Source organism: Cololabis saira, chromosome 4 (genome assembly GCF_033807715.1).
Source record: "Cololabis saira isolate AMF1-May2022 chromosome 4, fColSai1.1, whole genome shotgun sequence".
Lineage (NCBI taxonomy): Eukaryota > Metazoa > Chordata > Actinopteri > Beloniformes > Belonidae > Cololabis > Cololabis saira.
Genome location: NC_084590.1, coordinates 35,877,519 through 35,891,019, shown reverse-complemented (window position 1 = coordinate 35,891,019; position 13,501 = coordinate 35,877,519). Strand labels below are relative to the sequence as shown.

The window sequence follows — 13,501 nt, the reverse complement described above, 5'->3', positions numbered from 1 at the left end:
TGATAAATGGCAGCACAAATGAGCAAATTGTATGTGCATGACTTCGTAGCAAGAATCCCTTCTGGCTTGTGTCTGATATCATGTAAAATATCAGCTGGCATCATTACTGGCCCTTTTGGCCAGTAATGATGCCAGCTGCGCACAACGCGGAAGCAGCACAACGCGGAAGCAGCACAACGCGGAAGCAGCACAACGCGGAAGCAGCACAACGCGGAAGCAGCGCAGCGTTTGACAGCGTGGGAAAACGCTGAGAAAATTCTCACCTCTACTGCCGAGCTTACCGGATTGCTTACCGGATACCTTCTCACCTCACCGGGCCCTTTACTGGGCCCGCGCCGGTAAGTGCCTGTTCCTCAGGCTGTCCTTAAAGGATACAGTCATACCTCTCCTGAAACCTCAACGCTGTGGACCACACACCTTGCTGCCGGAGCTCTTTTTTCTGTTCTCCCCAGCTACACAATGCCAGCCCTGCCGTGTGAGGAAAACAAACTCCTCACACGAGCTAACAAAAGGATCACCGACCTGGAGGATGATGTCAGACGACTCTCCGAAGATCTGAAGCAGAAGGAATCCCTGCTCTCCAGCGTCATGGAGGTGGCGGCCGGGCAGTCCAGGAAGATCTCAGAACTGAGCGCGGCCCTCCTGGATACAGCCGTGTGGGATCCTTCCACCTGTCCACGGCCCTCCTCCTGCTCCACACCGAACCGCGAACCACCCTGGTCTGAAGTGGTGGTTCGCGGCCGCAAGAAGCACTCAGGCGGGGCCGCCTCTCCTCCTCCGCCGCTGAGCCTCTCCAACCGCTACACGGCTTTGTCGCCGGATGAAAATCCGGTCCATCCGGCTGATGTCCCGCAACCTGCGGTTTCAGCTCTACACCCGACGACAGCGCCGGCCGACACCACAGCCCCTCCACCGTCAGCTGGCGACACCCAGGAGCCCCAGCGACGCTCAACCTCATCCCGGCCGACGACCTCCTCCTCTGCCCGGCGGGAAATCCTTAGGGAGGCCGTGCTCCGGCGCTCCGGGGGCCCTCCTCGTCCTCGCCCGGAGCCGGCAGGAAATCCCCGTTCCTCGTCTGATGCCGCGGCCACAGCCTCACCACCTCACCCGTCTACCCGGGCACCCAGCGGGGACCCTGCATCCTCCAACCGTGAGTCCCCACAACCTTCTTCTCCTCGCCCCCTCTTCTCCCCAACCGCACTGATCGTGGGAGACTCAATATCCCGGAACATTAGGTTCTTCAATGCAGCCACGCATTGCTTCCCTGGAGCCACAGTCCCGGTGATTCTAGGGAAACTCCCCGCTCTGCTACAGTCTGCTCCATCCACCATTGCTCGCGTCATTGTCCATGTGGGATCCAATGATTGCTCCATACCGCGCTCTGAGCTTTTAAAAAATGATTTTAATGAGCTGTTCACCTTCCTTAAAAACTGTGGGAAGTCCATTTTTATCAGCGGCCCGCTTCCAACGCTGTCCCGCGGAGCAATGCGCTTCAGCAGGCTGCTCTATCTGAACTCCTGGCTTCAGAACACCTGCAGGGCTCTTAACATTGGTTTTATCGACAATTTTAATCTTTTCTGGAATCGTCCCTCCTTTTACAGACCCGACGGACTTCACCCAAATAGGCTGGGGGGCCGCGTGCTGGCTGCAAACATTCAGCACGCGGTTCTGTCGGCTCCACGGGAGTGACTATTTTCTGGCCACACCCACACTCCCAGCTCTGGCCCGGAGTCTTCCTCTTCACCTGTGGAGCCAGCCGCTCACAGCACTGCCCCCCTCTCCAGCTTCCCCCACAGGTCACAGTCATCATTGCCACCCCCACCAGATAATTCTTCCATAAAACCAGCTACATCTGGCGCCACCCACACACCAGATCCTCAACCAATTCATCCCCTGGTCACCGCCCGTTTTCCCCGTCAGATCCACAGACCCACTGGTTTTAACAGAGACAATCTTGTTTTTATCAACCCGGTACGTTGTGGTCGTGAGCGCACGTCCAACACAGACATTAACTTGGCTGTGTTGAACGTGCGCTCTCTTTTAAACAAAACCTTTATTTTAAATGATCTTATTGTGCATCATAAACTTGATGGTATTCTTTTAACAGAGACATGGCTTGGCACGGACGCTGCATTTTCCCTCATCCAGGCTTCTCCACCAAATTTTAATTTTTTATTTACTACACGGGGTGTTAGAAAGGGAGGCGGCACAGCTTCAATTTTTAAAAACATATTAGCTACAAAGGAGGTCCCTTTTAACAACTACTCCTCATTTGAACACCTTGCCTTTGTTTTTAGCAGTCCTCCTATTCTTTGTTTAACTGTTTATAGACCACCCCATCACTCCAGTGTTTTTATCAGTGAATTTTCAGAGCTTTTATCAATCATACATACCACTTACAACAGAATTTTAATAACTGGTGATTTTAATCTACACATTGACAATACCTCCGACCCACTGTCGAGAGAATTTTTAAACCTTTTAAACTGCATGGATTTTTCCCAACATGTCACACAGCCGACTCACAACAGAGGACACACCCTGGACCTGGTCATAACCTATGGCCTGTCCACCGGTGTGTCCTCTGTTGTCGATCTGGCTGTGTCTGACCATTACTGCGTGTTTTTTAACGTCACCAGTCTTAATCATCAGGAAGCCTCGATGAGAACGGTGAGGAAACGCTACCTAACTCCTGAAGTGGCTGCAAATTTTATTGAGATTTTACAGAGCACTCCTGCTGATGTTTTACCTGCATCATGTGATTTTATTGTTGATAATTTTAACAGGAAACTAGAATCCACTCTGAACTCAGTTGCTCCACTTTTAACAAAAACCATAAAATCTAAGCCTACACCCCCATGGAGAACTGAGGAAGTCAAAAAATCAAAAAGAAAATGCAGGAGTGCTGAGAGAAGGTGGAGAAAAAGCAAACTTACAATACATTATCAGATATTTCGTGATCAACTCAAATCCTACAATAAAACCGTCAAACAAGCAAGAATTGCCCATTTCTCAAAACTCATTACAGACAATAAAAACAATTCTAAATTTCTTTTCTCCACCTTCGATCTTTTAACAAATGTACATTTTAAGAATTCCTCACAACCACCAACAGACAATCTTTGTGAGGATTTTGCAGACCACTTCAGAAGTAAAATTGACAACATTAGGTCCAGTCTTTTACCACATCAAAATGTCATTTTTAACACATCTGGACAGTTGCTTTTACCCGAGGAAACACTGGAGAGTTTTGCCCTGGTTGATGCGAGGACACTTGGTCGAGTTTTCTCCCAGGTAAACCCAACAACCTGCCTTTTAGATCCCATTCCCACATCACTTTTAAAGACATTTTATGAATTCTTTGAGGAACATATTTTAAATATAGTAAATTACTCTCTTCAGACGGGTGTCTTCCCTGCCGCCTTTAAAATGGCGGTGGTGAAGCCCCTTCTGAAGAAGAGTAATTTAGATCACAGCATTTTTAATAACTACAGACCTGTATCCAACTTACCCTTTTTAAGTAAGATTTTAGAAAAGCTGGTTTTTAACCAAGTAAATTATTTTTTAATAAGAAACAATATTTCAGAGAAATTTCAGTCTGGCTTTAGGATGAACCACAGCACCGAGACAGCCCTTTTAAAGATTTTAAATGACATCAGGTGCAATTTAGATAACCGCAAACTGACAGTCTTGGTTCTACTGGATCTTAGTGCCGCCTTCGATACAGTAGACCATCACATTTTATTAAACAGACTGAAGCACCTGGTGGGCCTCTCTGGTACTGTTTTTAACTGGTTCCGCTCCTATCTCACAGATCGATCTTTCTTTGTAAGTTTGGATACATGTTCCTCCAGAATGCATGAAATTAAGTGTGGGGTCCCCCAAGGGTCAATTTTAGGTCCGCTTCTTTTTAACCTTTACATGCTTCCCTTGGGGGACGTCATCAGGAGACACGGCATCAGCTTCCACAGTTACGCTGACGACACACAGCTGTACATCGCCGTGTCTCCTGATGACACAGGGCCACTTGATGCCCTTTTTAACTGTATTTTAGATATTAAGTCATGGATGGCAGATAATTTCCTACAGCTCAACCAGGACAAAACAGAGGTTTTAGTTATTGGTCCTGAAGGCCGGAGAGAGAAACTTTTACCAAAACTACAAGATTTTAAACCTTCGCAACGTGTAAAGAACCTGGGTGTTATTTTTGACTCTGAGCTCACTTTTATTCCACACATAAAGAATATCACGAAAATAGGTTTTTACCATCTTAAGAACATAGCCAGAGTCCGCCCGTTTCTCTCTCAGGCCAGCACGGAGGTGCTGATGCATGCTTTTATCTCTAGTCGTTTAGATTATTGTAATGCCCTGCTCTCTGGTCTTCCTAAAAAGAGTATTAAGAACTTACAGCTATTACAGAACTCAGCCGCTCGCGTGCTGACGAGGACCAGAGGGCGGGAGCACATTACACCTGTTTTAAAATCGCTGCATTGGCTCCCCGTCCGTTTCAGGATTGATTTTAAGGTTCTTTTACTGGTTTTTAAGTGTCTTAACGGTCTTGGGCCATCTTATTTATCTGATCTGCTTTTACTGTATCAACCCTCACGGACCCTGAGGTCCTCTGGTACCGGCCTTTTAACCATTCCCCGAACCGCGACCAAAACCCACGGTGAGGCTGCATTCAGCCATTATGGCCCCTCTTTATGGAACAGCCTGCCAGAGAACCTCAGGGCCGCAGAGAATGTTGATATTTTTAAAAGGAGGCTCAAGACACACCTTTTTAGTTTGGCTTTTATCTGATCTCATTTACCTAGTGTTTTTAGCTATGTATTGTGTGTACTTCTTTAGCTCTTTTTTCATCTCTAAAACTTTAATCCATTTTAGTGACTTTTTACTTTATGTTATTTATTATTCATCTTAAGTTTTATATATATTTCTCTAAAATTTTACACTTTTAGGCATTTTTTACTTTCTTTTAATCTTTTAGTTTTTAGCTCCAGTGTTTCCTCAGGGGGGTCGTTCACACTGGGAGGTGTGCCTGCTCCGCCCATGGGGGTGTCGTCATGGGGATCCCTCAGGCCTGGGTAGCTGGGGGGGGGCTCCACCTTCTGTGTGGGGTCTGCCCCGGTCTGTCCGGGTTGGGGGGGTCTCTGTGGGGATGCTTCTGGTGGTCGTGGTCGGTGATGCCTCTCGGTGTGGACGGCCACCCATAGGTAGTGTTTTCCTCACCTGGATCGTTAGTGCTAAGCCATGTCACCAGTCCACTTATTGTGTGTGTGTGTGTGTGGGTGTGGGCGTGTGAGTGTGTGCACAGGTATATGAGTGTGAGTGAGTGTGTGTGTACGCGTGGGGGGTGGGGTCGTATGGAATGTTTTAAATTGTGTTTTTTATTGTTATTTTATTCTGCATGTAAAGCACCATGTGTTGCATTTTATATTGTATGATTTGGCGCTATACAAATAAATAAAGTTTAAGTTTAAGTTTAAGTTTTGAGGGGGGCTTGAGATAAATGTTAGAAAATCACAACTTCTTACTTTCTCCTGGTTGCTGTCAGATTGTTTTTCCCTCTCCATAAGTGTTCGCTTACAAAAACTTTTCCTGCCTTACCTCCCAGCAGTATTTCAGAAAAAGGAAAAAAAACTTCCCTTTTTATTGATTTCTTGTTACTTTGGAACCAAAAATAGTGCAGTGAGCTGAGTGCCTTGAGTGAGCTATTTTGTGCTAGTCAAGTAGGCAGTCGGGGGGGCAAGCTGTGGGGTGGGAATGGAGGATACAGGAGCTGACAGCAAAGGAGTCTCTGTGAGCTTCCCACAGTCAGCCTTAGATGAGGGGGCCAAATAAAAAACGGGCCTCTGAGCAAAACGCAGAGCCTTGCTTTGAGCCTGAAGAGAGAAAAATAGAAAGGGACACATTAGAGAGCTCAGGAATACGATGACACAGCATTGTAAACGCTTTCAGAGAGGCTAATGAATTTGGCCAGGCTCCCGTGAGATACTGCACCACACAGCGGGAGGGACAGACTCTTCTGGTTGTTGTAGTAATAATAAATAACTAAAACGATTGCATCATGTAAGGCAAAATCTGATTACATGTGAAGGCTATGGATGCTGCAGCAGAAAAAAACGAAACAATCACACTCCTGCTGTTTACTGCCTTCACTGACTGAATATCATGGTTATTCCATTTGAGCCTGAGGATACATAAAGCCATCACCCCGAATGGAGCTGCAATGAAGAGAGATGAAGAGGCATTAGTAATATTGACCATATTCACTGATCGATGCCCATTTATGCTTGTGTTATTGGTGTTTCTCGATGAAGTAACTCCTGCAGTGACCCTGTCTTTTCACCTCTGTCTTTTTATCTTTCCATTTCTTCCTGTTTTCTGTCCTTTACTCATCCCATGCAGAGGGTCTGTACCAGCTGGGAGGTCCACGCTGTGCGCCTCAGAGCAGTATCGAAGGGCTGGAGGATGCAGAAGTAGGAGCCAGATTGTTTGCCTTCCTTGCAGTCTTGCTGCTGTCACAAAATCCTGTCTCTATTATATCCCTCTGTTTGACTCTGCGGTTTTAAACTCTTTTTTTTTTTTTCCACCTCTTTGCAGAGAAAATGTAAGACCCACGTGCTGCTGCTTGTGGTGCACGGAGGAAACATTTTGGACACAGCAGGGGGAGACCCCAGCACAAAGGCTGGCGATGTGGCCACGTTGGCCTCGGTGCTAGAGAAAGTGACGCGGGCACATTTCCAGGCTGCGGCAGAGCATGTGATGATCAAGCTGGTGCAATGTCCGGCCGTGTGCGCCGAAGCATTCTCCCTGGTTTCTAAGTAAGTGCTGTTGCCAGACACTGAGTTGCACTGACCTCATTAAAACCTGACTTTTAAATGTCTCATATCTGGACAAAACACAGAGATGGCTTCGTTTATTTCTTTTTACACTTAGACATACTCATGGCTGAAGAATGGAAAGATTTGAAACGATATACTGTGTGAATTTAATCACACAGTCCAAAGTGACATGAATCATGTGCTGTGCCCTTCACCAGATCTTCATCAAATGAAGAAATGCAGAATAATGTGAAGAAGTAGATGCTGCTAAAGTAGGTCTGTGCCAGTGTTGCGAGCTCTCATGGTTTTAACAGAAAACAGCCGCTTTCAGTCAGTCTCATTCTTCTCAGGAGAATCTCAGGCAGCAGTAATCCTGTTTCAGATGTCCAAACCTTTTCCATAAATCTGACAGCAACTGAAAAGGAACCATAGCATGCTTCTCGGATTATTACTATTGTACGGAATAGGGCTGTAATCGGACTCTGAGGACGTTGACATTATAAATTGATGAAACAGTTAAAAACTGAACAATATGTGCAAGAGCAGAAAGTTTTTTCTTTTCTTTTTTTCCTAATTGCACTGGCACTGTTATAACAACATTATAGAGCACAGGAAGCATGGTTGATATATTAACATTTCTTGTGGAATAAAGAGAGGTTTATGGATTTAAAAAGTGCATAATTACAGAACATTAGTAAGCAAACAACTTAGTTTCAGGGGCTAAATTTGGCTTAGGTTCATCTCTGGGACTTAGATTTTGTTATCACAGTAAACCTTACCTATTCTTAAATCCTGCTACATATTTAACTGATGATGATTGATTTTAGGAATTTTTAAATTTTGCATGTTCAAACTCAGCCACGGAGAGGGGCACAGGTTAGTGTTCCCAAAGCTGCATAAACAGGGAAGTTGTGTCAGAAACGTATGCAAAATCTAATATGCAGAACACGGAAAATCTGATTTCCATAATGATCAGCCAGGGCACGGCTTAAGAAAGCCCTCCACAGGCATTGTTCACCGACAGGACATGGGCCAAAACTGTGAAGCTGTTGGTCACAGAAAAAGAATACAGACAAGCGCTTGTCAAGAGACAGTGGGGTATGGGAGATGGGGAGATGCAGCGAGGTGCGGCTAGGAACATTAAATGTTGTTACGATGGCATGAAAGAGAAGATAGCTTATATGATCCTATGGAGAGAAGGAAAGTGGAAAGCAGGTGGAAAGGCAGCATGGATAGAAACAATGGAGGAGGATACAAGTGTATCTTTTCCTTTTATGCTGGAGTAAAAGATGAAAATTGGCGTAGGGCTGATTCTGAAGGAAGAGTATTTGAAGAGTGCTCTGGACGTGAAGAGGGCGTCAGACAAGGTGATGAGCATAACATGGGTAATGGAGAGCATTCATATGGATGAGAGAGTGTTGGTTAGAGGATACTTTAATGGTTAGGTCGGTGACAGAACAGAGGAGATGAGGAGGCGATGAGAAACTACGGTGTTAAGTATAGGAACATGGGAAGACTGACCGTGGCGGACAAAAAGGTTATAGGATGGTTGTGGTGAATATGTATTTCAAGAAGAGAGAGAAGCCCAGGGTGATATGTACTGTAAGAGTGGCAATAGAAGCACACAGGTGGATTATATCCTCGGCAGAACATTCAGTCTGGAAGAGATTGAAGACTGCAAGTGAAGATAGGAGAAGTAGTGACAGGTGAGAACGTAGCCGGACAGTAGAGAAGGGTAGTATGCAGAATCAATCTGGGGTTACAAAACAGGAAAAAAAGTCAGAGAAGGGCAGAGGATCAGATTGCAGAAGGGCTGCCATGTTGAGACATGCTCTCTCTCAGTGGTCTTTGTTCCTGGTCATTTCCTAGCCACTGTCCTGCACGTTTTAGATGTTCCCCTGCTTCAACACACCTGATTCTGATTAGTGGTCATCACCAACGTCATCAAGGTCTACACAACTCTGCTGGTAACATAGCTATTTGCATCAGGTAATGTTGAAGCAGGGAAACATCTAAAACATGCAGGACTGTGGTAGTGATGAACTGTGAGGTGACTGGGGCAAAAGCAACAAATGTTAAAAGGGAAGGTAGGAAGCATACCTGTCAAGTCTCCCGTTTTGGCCGGGAAACTGCCGTATTTTACCCCTTTTTCCCACCGTCCTCCCCTATTAGTATTTACCTGTAAATTTCCCGTTTTATAATATAATCATTTTTCAAAAGCATTCCTGTGCCCTTCCAAACTGAGTTCTTACTAGGGGTGTAACGATACACTAATCTCACAATACGGTACGATACACGATATTGAGGTCACGATAACAATACGATACGATATTATAGCAGTATTTTTTTAACAACCTTGAATGAGGAACATATGACTGGAAAAATTGTATTTTATTTGAAAGACACAAAATAGTAACAATAGGGAATTTGCCCTATTGTTACAGTTTGTAATGCTTTATAACTGTTTAAGTTTTAAAGAGAAAGCCAGGCCAACCATTTTCCACAAACTGAACTAAAAGTAAATGTCAGGTTTGCATTATGCATCTTCAGTTTCCTACAATAAAAATATTTTGCCACAAACTGAATAGTTTCTGTCATGTATGATTTGACTTTTTTCTTTTCCAGAAATGTAACAACTAAAATTAAATAAATAAATAAAAGTAAATAATTACATACATTTTTAAATCATAAAAAAGATTGATTCATGCTCATCTTATAAGTGTAAGAGGAGATTTATTTTTGTTAAGAAGGTTATTTTGGTAATTCAGGGTTCATTATTTTATAAATATATTCTTTATATTCTGATGTAAATCAGGGACTATAATTACACTAGTCAGTTAATCTGTAGCGTTTAGTATGTTTTAGATTGGGCGGAGTGATACGCCACCGTACGGCACTAGGTGCGGTGTTGATGTTCTAAAATCCTACACTGTTGAGCGGACATTAAAGTACACTCCAACTCGGAAGAAATTTTCCCGTGTTTATCCATCTCACGACCCAAAAAAGGTTTAATTTAATAAGGTAAGGCTTAACTCTACACCAGACTTAAAAGTTCAGAGCTCAAAACCCCCAAGAGTCCCGTGATCGGGACCGCAAAAAGGTACTAGTTTCTTCTGAGCGTAGTAGGATTTTGGTCCGCGGGTCGAGGCGCGGTCGCCACGTGCGGCCAGCTGCGCGTTACTAGTCAACACAATTAATATTAATAACCCAATATCGCGATACACTTTGTCACCTCCACAACAAGTTTCGTGGCGTTTTTGTATCACGAAATTTCGTGGCACGATATATTGTTACACCCCTAATTCTTACTAGCCTCGCGAGAACTGCCCCTTGCTGTAGCCTGGGTGGCAGTTCTCGCGAGGTTAGTGGCGACAACGGGAACTCAAACTCGGGACAATGGGACAAACTCTGAACAACAAATCCGAGATGGATGGATGTAACAAGAGTGAAGATATTTCTGCCAAAAAAGCAAAGACCTCGTGTAAATATCTCTAAAAATGGGTTACCGAATTTTCTTTCCTAAAGAGGAGCTGGATGGGGCTCAGTTACGCATTCTGAAAGATGAGTAACTGCGATGTTAGTGTCTCTTGTGGGGGAAGGAACGCACAAGCGCTGCGTCATCAGTCAGTGAAGGCTAGAGAGCCACATGAGTGAAAATGACTAATTAAAAGTAAATGTTTCACTTGAAGGCAATCAATGTGTATATAAACTGAAAATATATTAAAAAAATAAATGTGCTTTAATTCCCCGTTGTGTTTTCATTTAGGCTCTATTATAGGAATTATATATATAGGAAGTACATAACATTTCAGTGTCAACAAAGGTAGAACTATCAGATTCTGAGCACATAATTGTAGTTTGTAAGTGATTGACAGGTAGTTATTTTATATTTCTTGTAAAGCTGTCTTAAAATGTAAGGGATATTGGACCTTGTGGGACAGTGGGTGGCGGAAAATTTCCCTTACCGTATTTTTAAATCCAAAACTTGACAGGTATGGTAGGGAGGTGCTTGGCATGTCATCTCAGAAAGAAAAATAAGGGGACCCACTGGTGGAGTGGGGATGTTCAGAACAGAATATGAAGTAGGAAGATAGCAAAGAAGAAGTGGGATGTGGATGTTGGCAGCAAAACCTTGCTGGGCTACTGTAGATGCAAGAACTAGTCACAGCAGGGCCAAATAGGAGGCTTATGACGAATTGTAAGGGAGGCTGGAAACTGAGGAAGGAGAGAAGGATTTGTGCTGATTGCTGAGACAGAGAGATTGAGATTGGAAGGATGTGCAGCAGGTTGGGGAGATTGAGGAGAGTGTGAGGGCAAGATGGAAAGAGTACTTTGGAGAACTGAAGAATGGAGAAAAACATTCATGTGACATTCATGACATATTATGTGATGAATGTAAGCAAGTAAACTCATTGTCACTTAATATTTAAATGCCCATGGGAGCAACGATTCTACAAACTCGAGAGCATGTTTTTCACCTTATTATAGTCTGACTTATCAGCCATTGAAATGGTCATATGTAGGAAATGGGGTTTCAGTTAAGTTTGTTAGAGAGGTTCTGCTCTATGAAGGCACTCAGCACTCGGTGATTGGACCTAATCCCTTTTGACAGACACACCAATCTGGGCTAAGGCTGCAATAAGAAAGGCTGATTACACAAGGAGGTGCTGTAAGTTAGTGGAATCAGGTTATAATGGGTATGTTTCTGCATGACAATGATTTGAGTCTGTCTGCAGAGTCATGGGCTGTGTAGTATGAAAATTAGGAATTGTGAGAAGGAGGTTGTAATCTGTCTTTTCCACTTGACTTCTTTGAATAAGTCCAACAAAAATGCACAAAATGATATGAGTCGAAGGTCATTTTCTTGTTTCCATTATTTTGGCTGAAGTCTATTTTGATAGACAGCCTCAATGAATATTAAATGTTTAATCTCTGTTCTCGTTATTGTTTGAGAGCGAAATCCTGTGAGAAGGTTGACTAAGTTTAACTAAGAAAACAGATTGACCAAAGGGTCCAAAAAGAGAGTGAAATATTAATATGAACACTGAAATGATGTCTTTTAACTCAGAAGCATGTACAATATTAAAAATTCCACATTTCTTGAAATGTTGTCCATTTTAATTGCAAAATCACTGCTCCTTGGGGTAAAAGTAAATTATTACATTACATGATACAGTTTCAACTCATCCCGAGGCATTTGTAAGGTGTGCAGTGATCTGTTATTACCTGCTGTCTCTGTGTATTCAAATGTAATATAATTAGGTATTAGGTATTTATATGTAGAGGTACAGTAGTGGCCCACTGATGAATGCTCGACTGATGATTTTAAAACCATTGAAACTCGATTTTTCTCTTTTTTTTTTGTAAAGAATTGATACGCTTAGCGGGTTGGCATTAAAACATGTCCGGTTTCATTATTTTCTTTTTTTAGTTTTGACTGCTGCTGTCTCAGAGAGCCGGTTATACATAACAAATTATGTCATTTCACATTCAGTGTCCCACAGCAGTTTCATCTCTGACAGGACCAATTAGTTTCCACTGGCCCCCAATTATATAATAAGGTTGTTTTTGTCTGAAATTTCAGTGATCAAGGTGGCCAGCAGAATATGTTCAAGTCGAGGCTTCTGTCTGGTGTGTGATTGATGTTTGCAGAAGTGAGGGAGTGACTGGAAGCCAGAGGAGCATAAGAACATTTGATTGGTGTGGCTGCTCAGCTGCTTGACATCTGCTTGGCTTTGAGCAACATCCAGAGATTAAATATGCAAAACAACAAGCTCCTGTTGGACTGAGTTGCTGCCAAGCATCTCAATTTTATGTTCTTCCATATGTGTGCTGACATACACGCACACGACTTAAATTGAGCGATGGCATTTTCCTTAGAAGAGGCTTGTTTTTTTTTGTTTTTTTTGTCTGCATATATATTAATGGTTAATACCCAGTTGGTAAAAACCTAAAGCATATATATATATATATATATATATATATATATATATATATATATATATATATATATATATGCATTTTTGATATAAAATATATATGATATATTTTTAAATATATCACATATTTTTATTTTTTTAATATATATATAACTATACATACATACATACATACTGTGGCAGGATGAAGCACGACTCCAGAGGTTGGTCAACAAGCCTTTATTCCAGACAACGGAATAACAACTGGCAACTGACAGCTGACAACTGACAGAGAAGACACGTAACTAAGCAACCATAAATCTCCCCGTGACCACGCCCCCTTGCCTACAATCCTAATGGGTGCGAGGTCCATAATTGAAGGTTGTCCTGAAAGGGCCCATCAATCCCTCACTGGTGGCTTAATCAGCCGACCATAACGGCTGCGCAGTCCTTCCTGTAACACAACAGGAGCATCACTGTGAGCAGGACACTGAGGGGAGAAAACAACAGTGTTAAGTGGTGAATTAGAAAGTCCATCCTTTGAAACAATGACAAGAGGTCTCAGAGGAGGGTGTCCACGACGGGGGACCTGGGCCGGGACCACAACTTCATCCGCTACCGTGTGTGCGGGTTTCAGCCTATCTAGTGCAACGTGCTCTTTGCGGCCACCTAGGTCTAGCAAAAAGACGTGATGTCAGACGGGACACTGAACCGTGAGACCCAGACGCCCAGGAGAACACGCGCCACATCTTTTGATCC

General features: G+C 43.4%; 1 protein-coding gene across 2 annotated transcripts in view; it reads left to right on the top strand.

Moving 5' to 3' along the window:
• The window catches only part of pitpnm3 (PITPNM family member 3), a 179,013-nt gene that overhangs the window by 102,378 nt on the left and 63,134 nt on the right, over nt 1-13,501 (top strand). For both annotated transcript variants that reach the window (XM_061719609.1, XM_061719607.1), the window contains exons 4-5: nt 6,409-6,479; nt 6,604-6,824. In XM_061719609.1, coding sequence (XP_061575593.1) covers nt 6,409-6,479; nt 6,604-6,824 — 292 coding nt within the window. The remainder of the gene's footprint in view (nt 1-6,408; nt 6,480-6,603; nt 6,825-13,501) is intronic.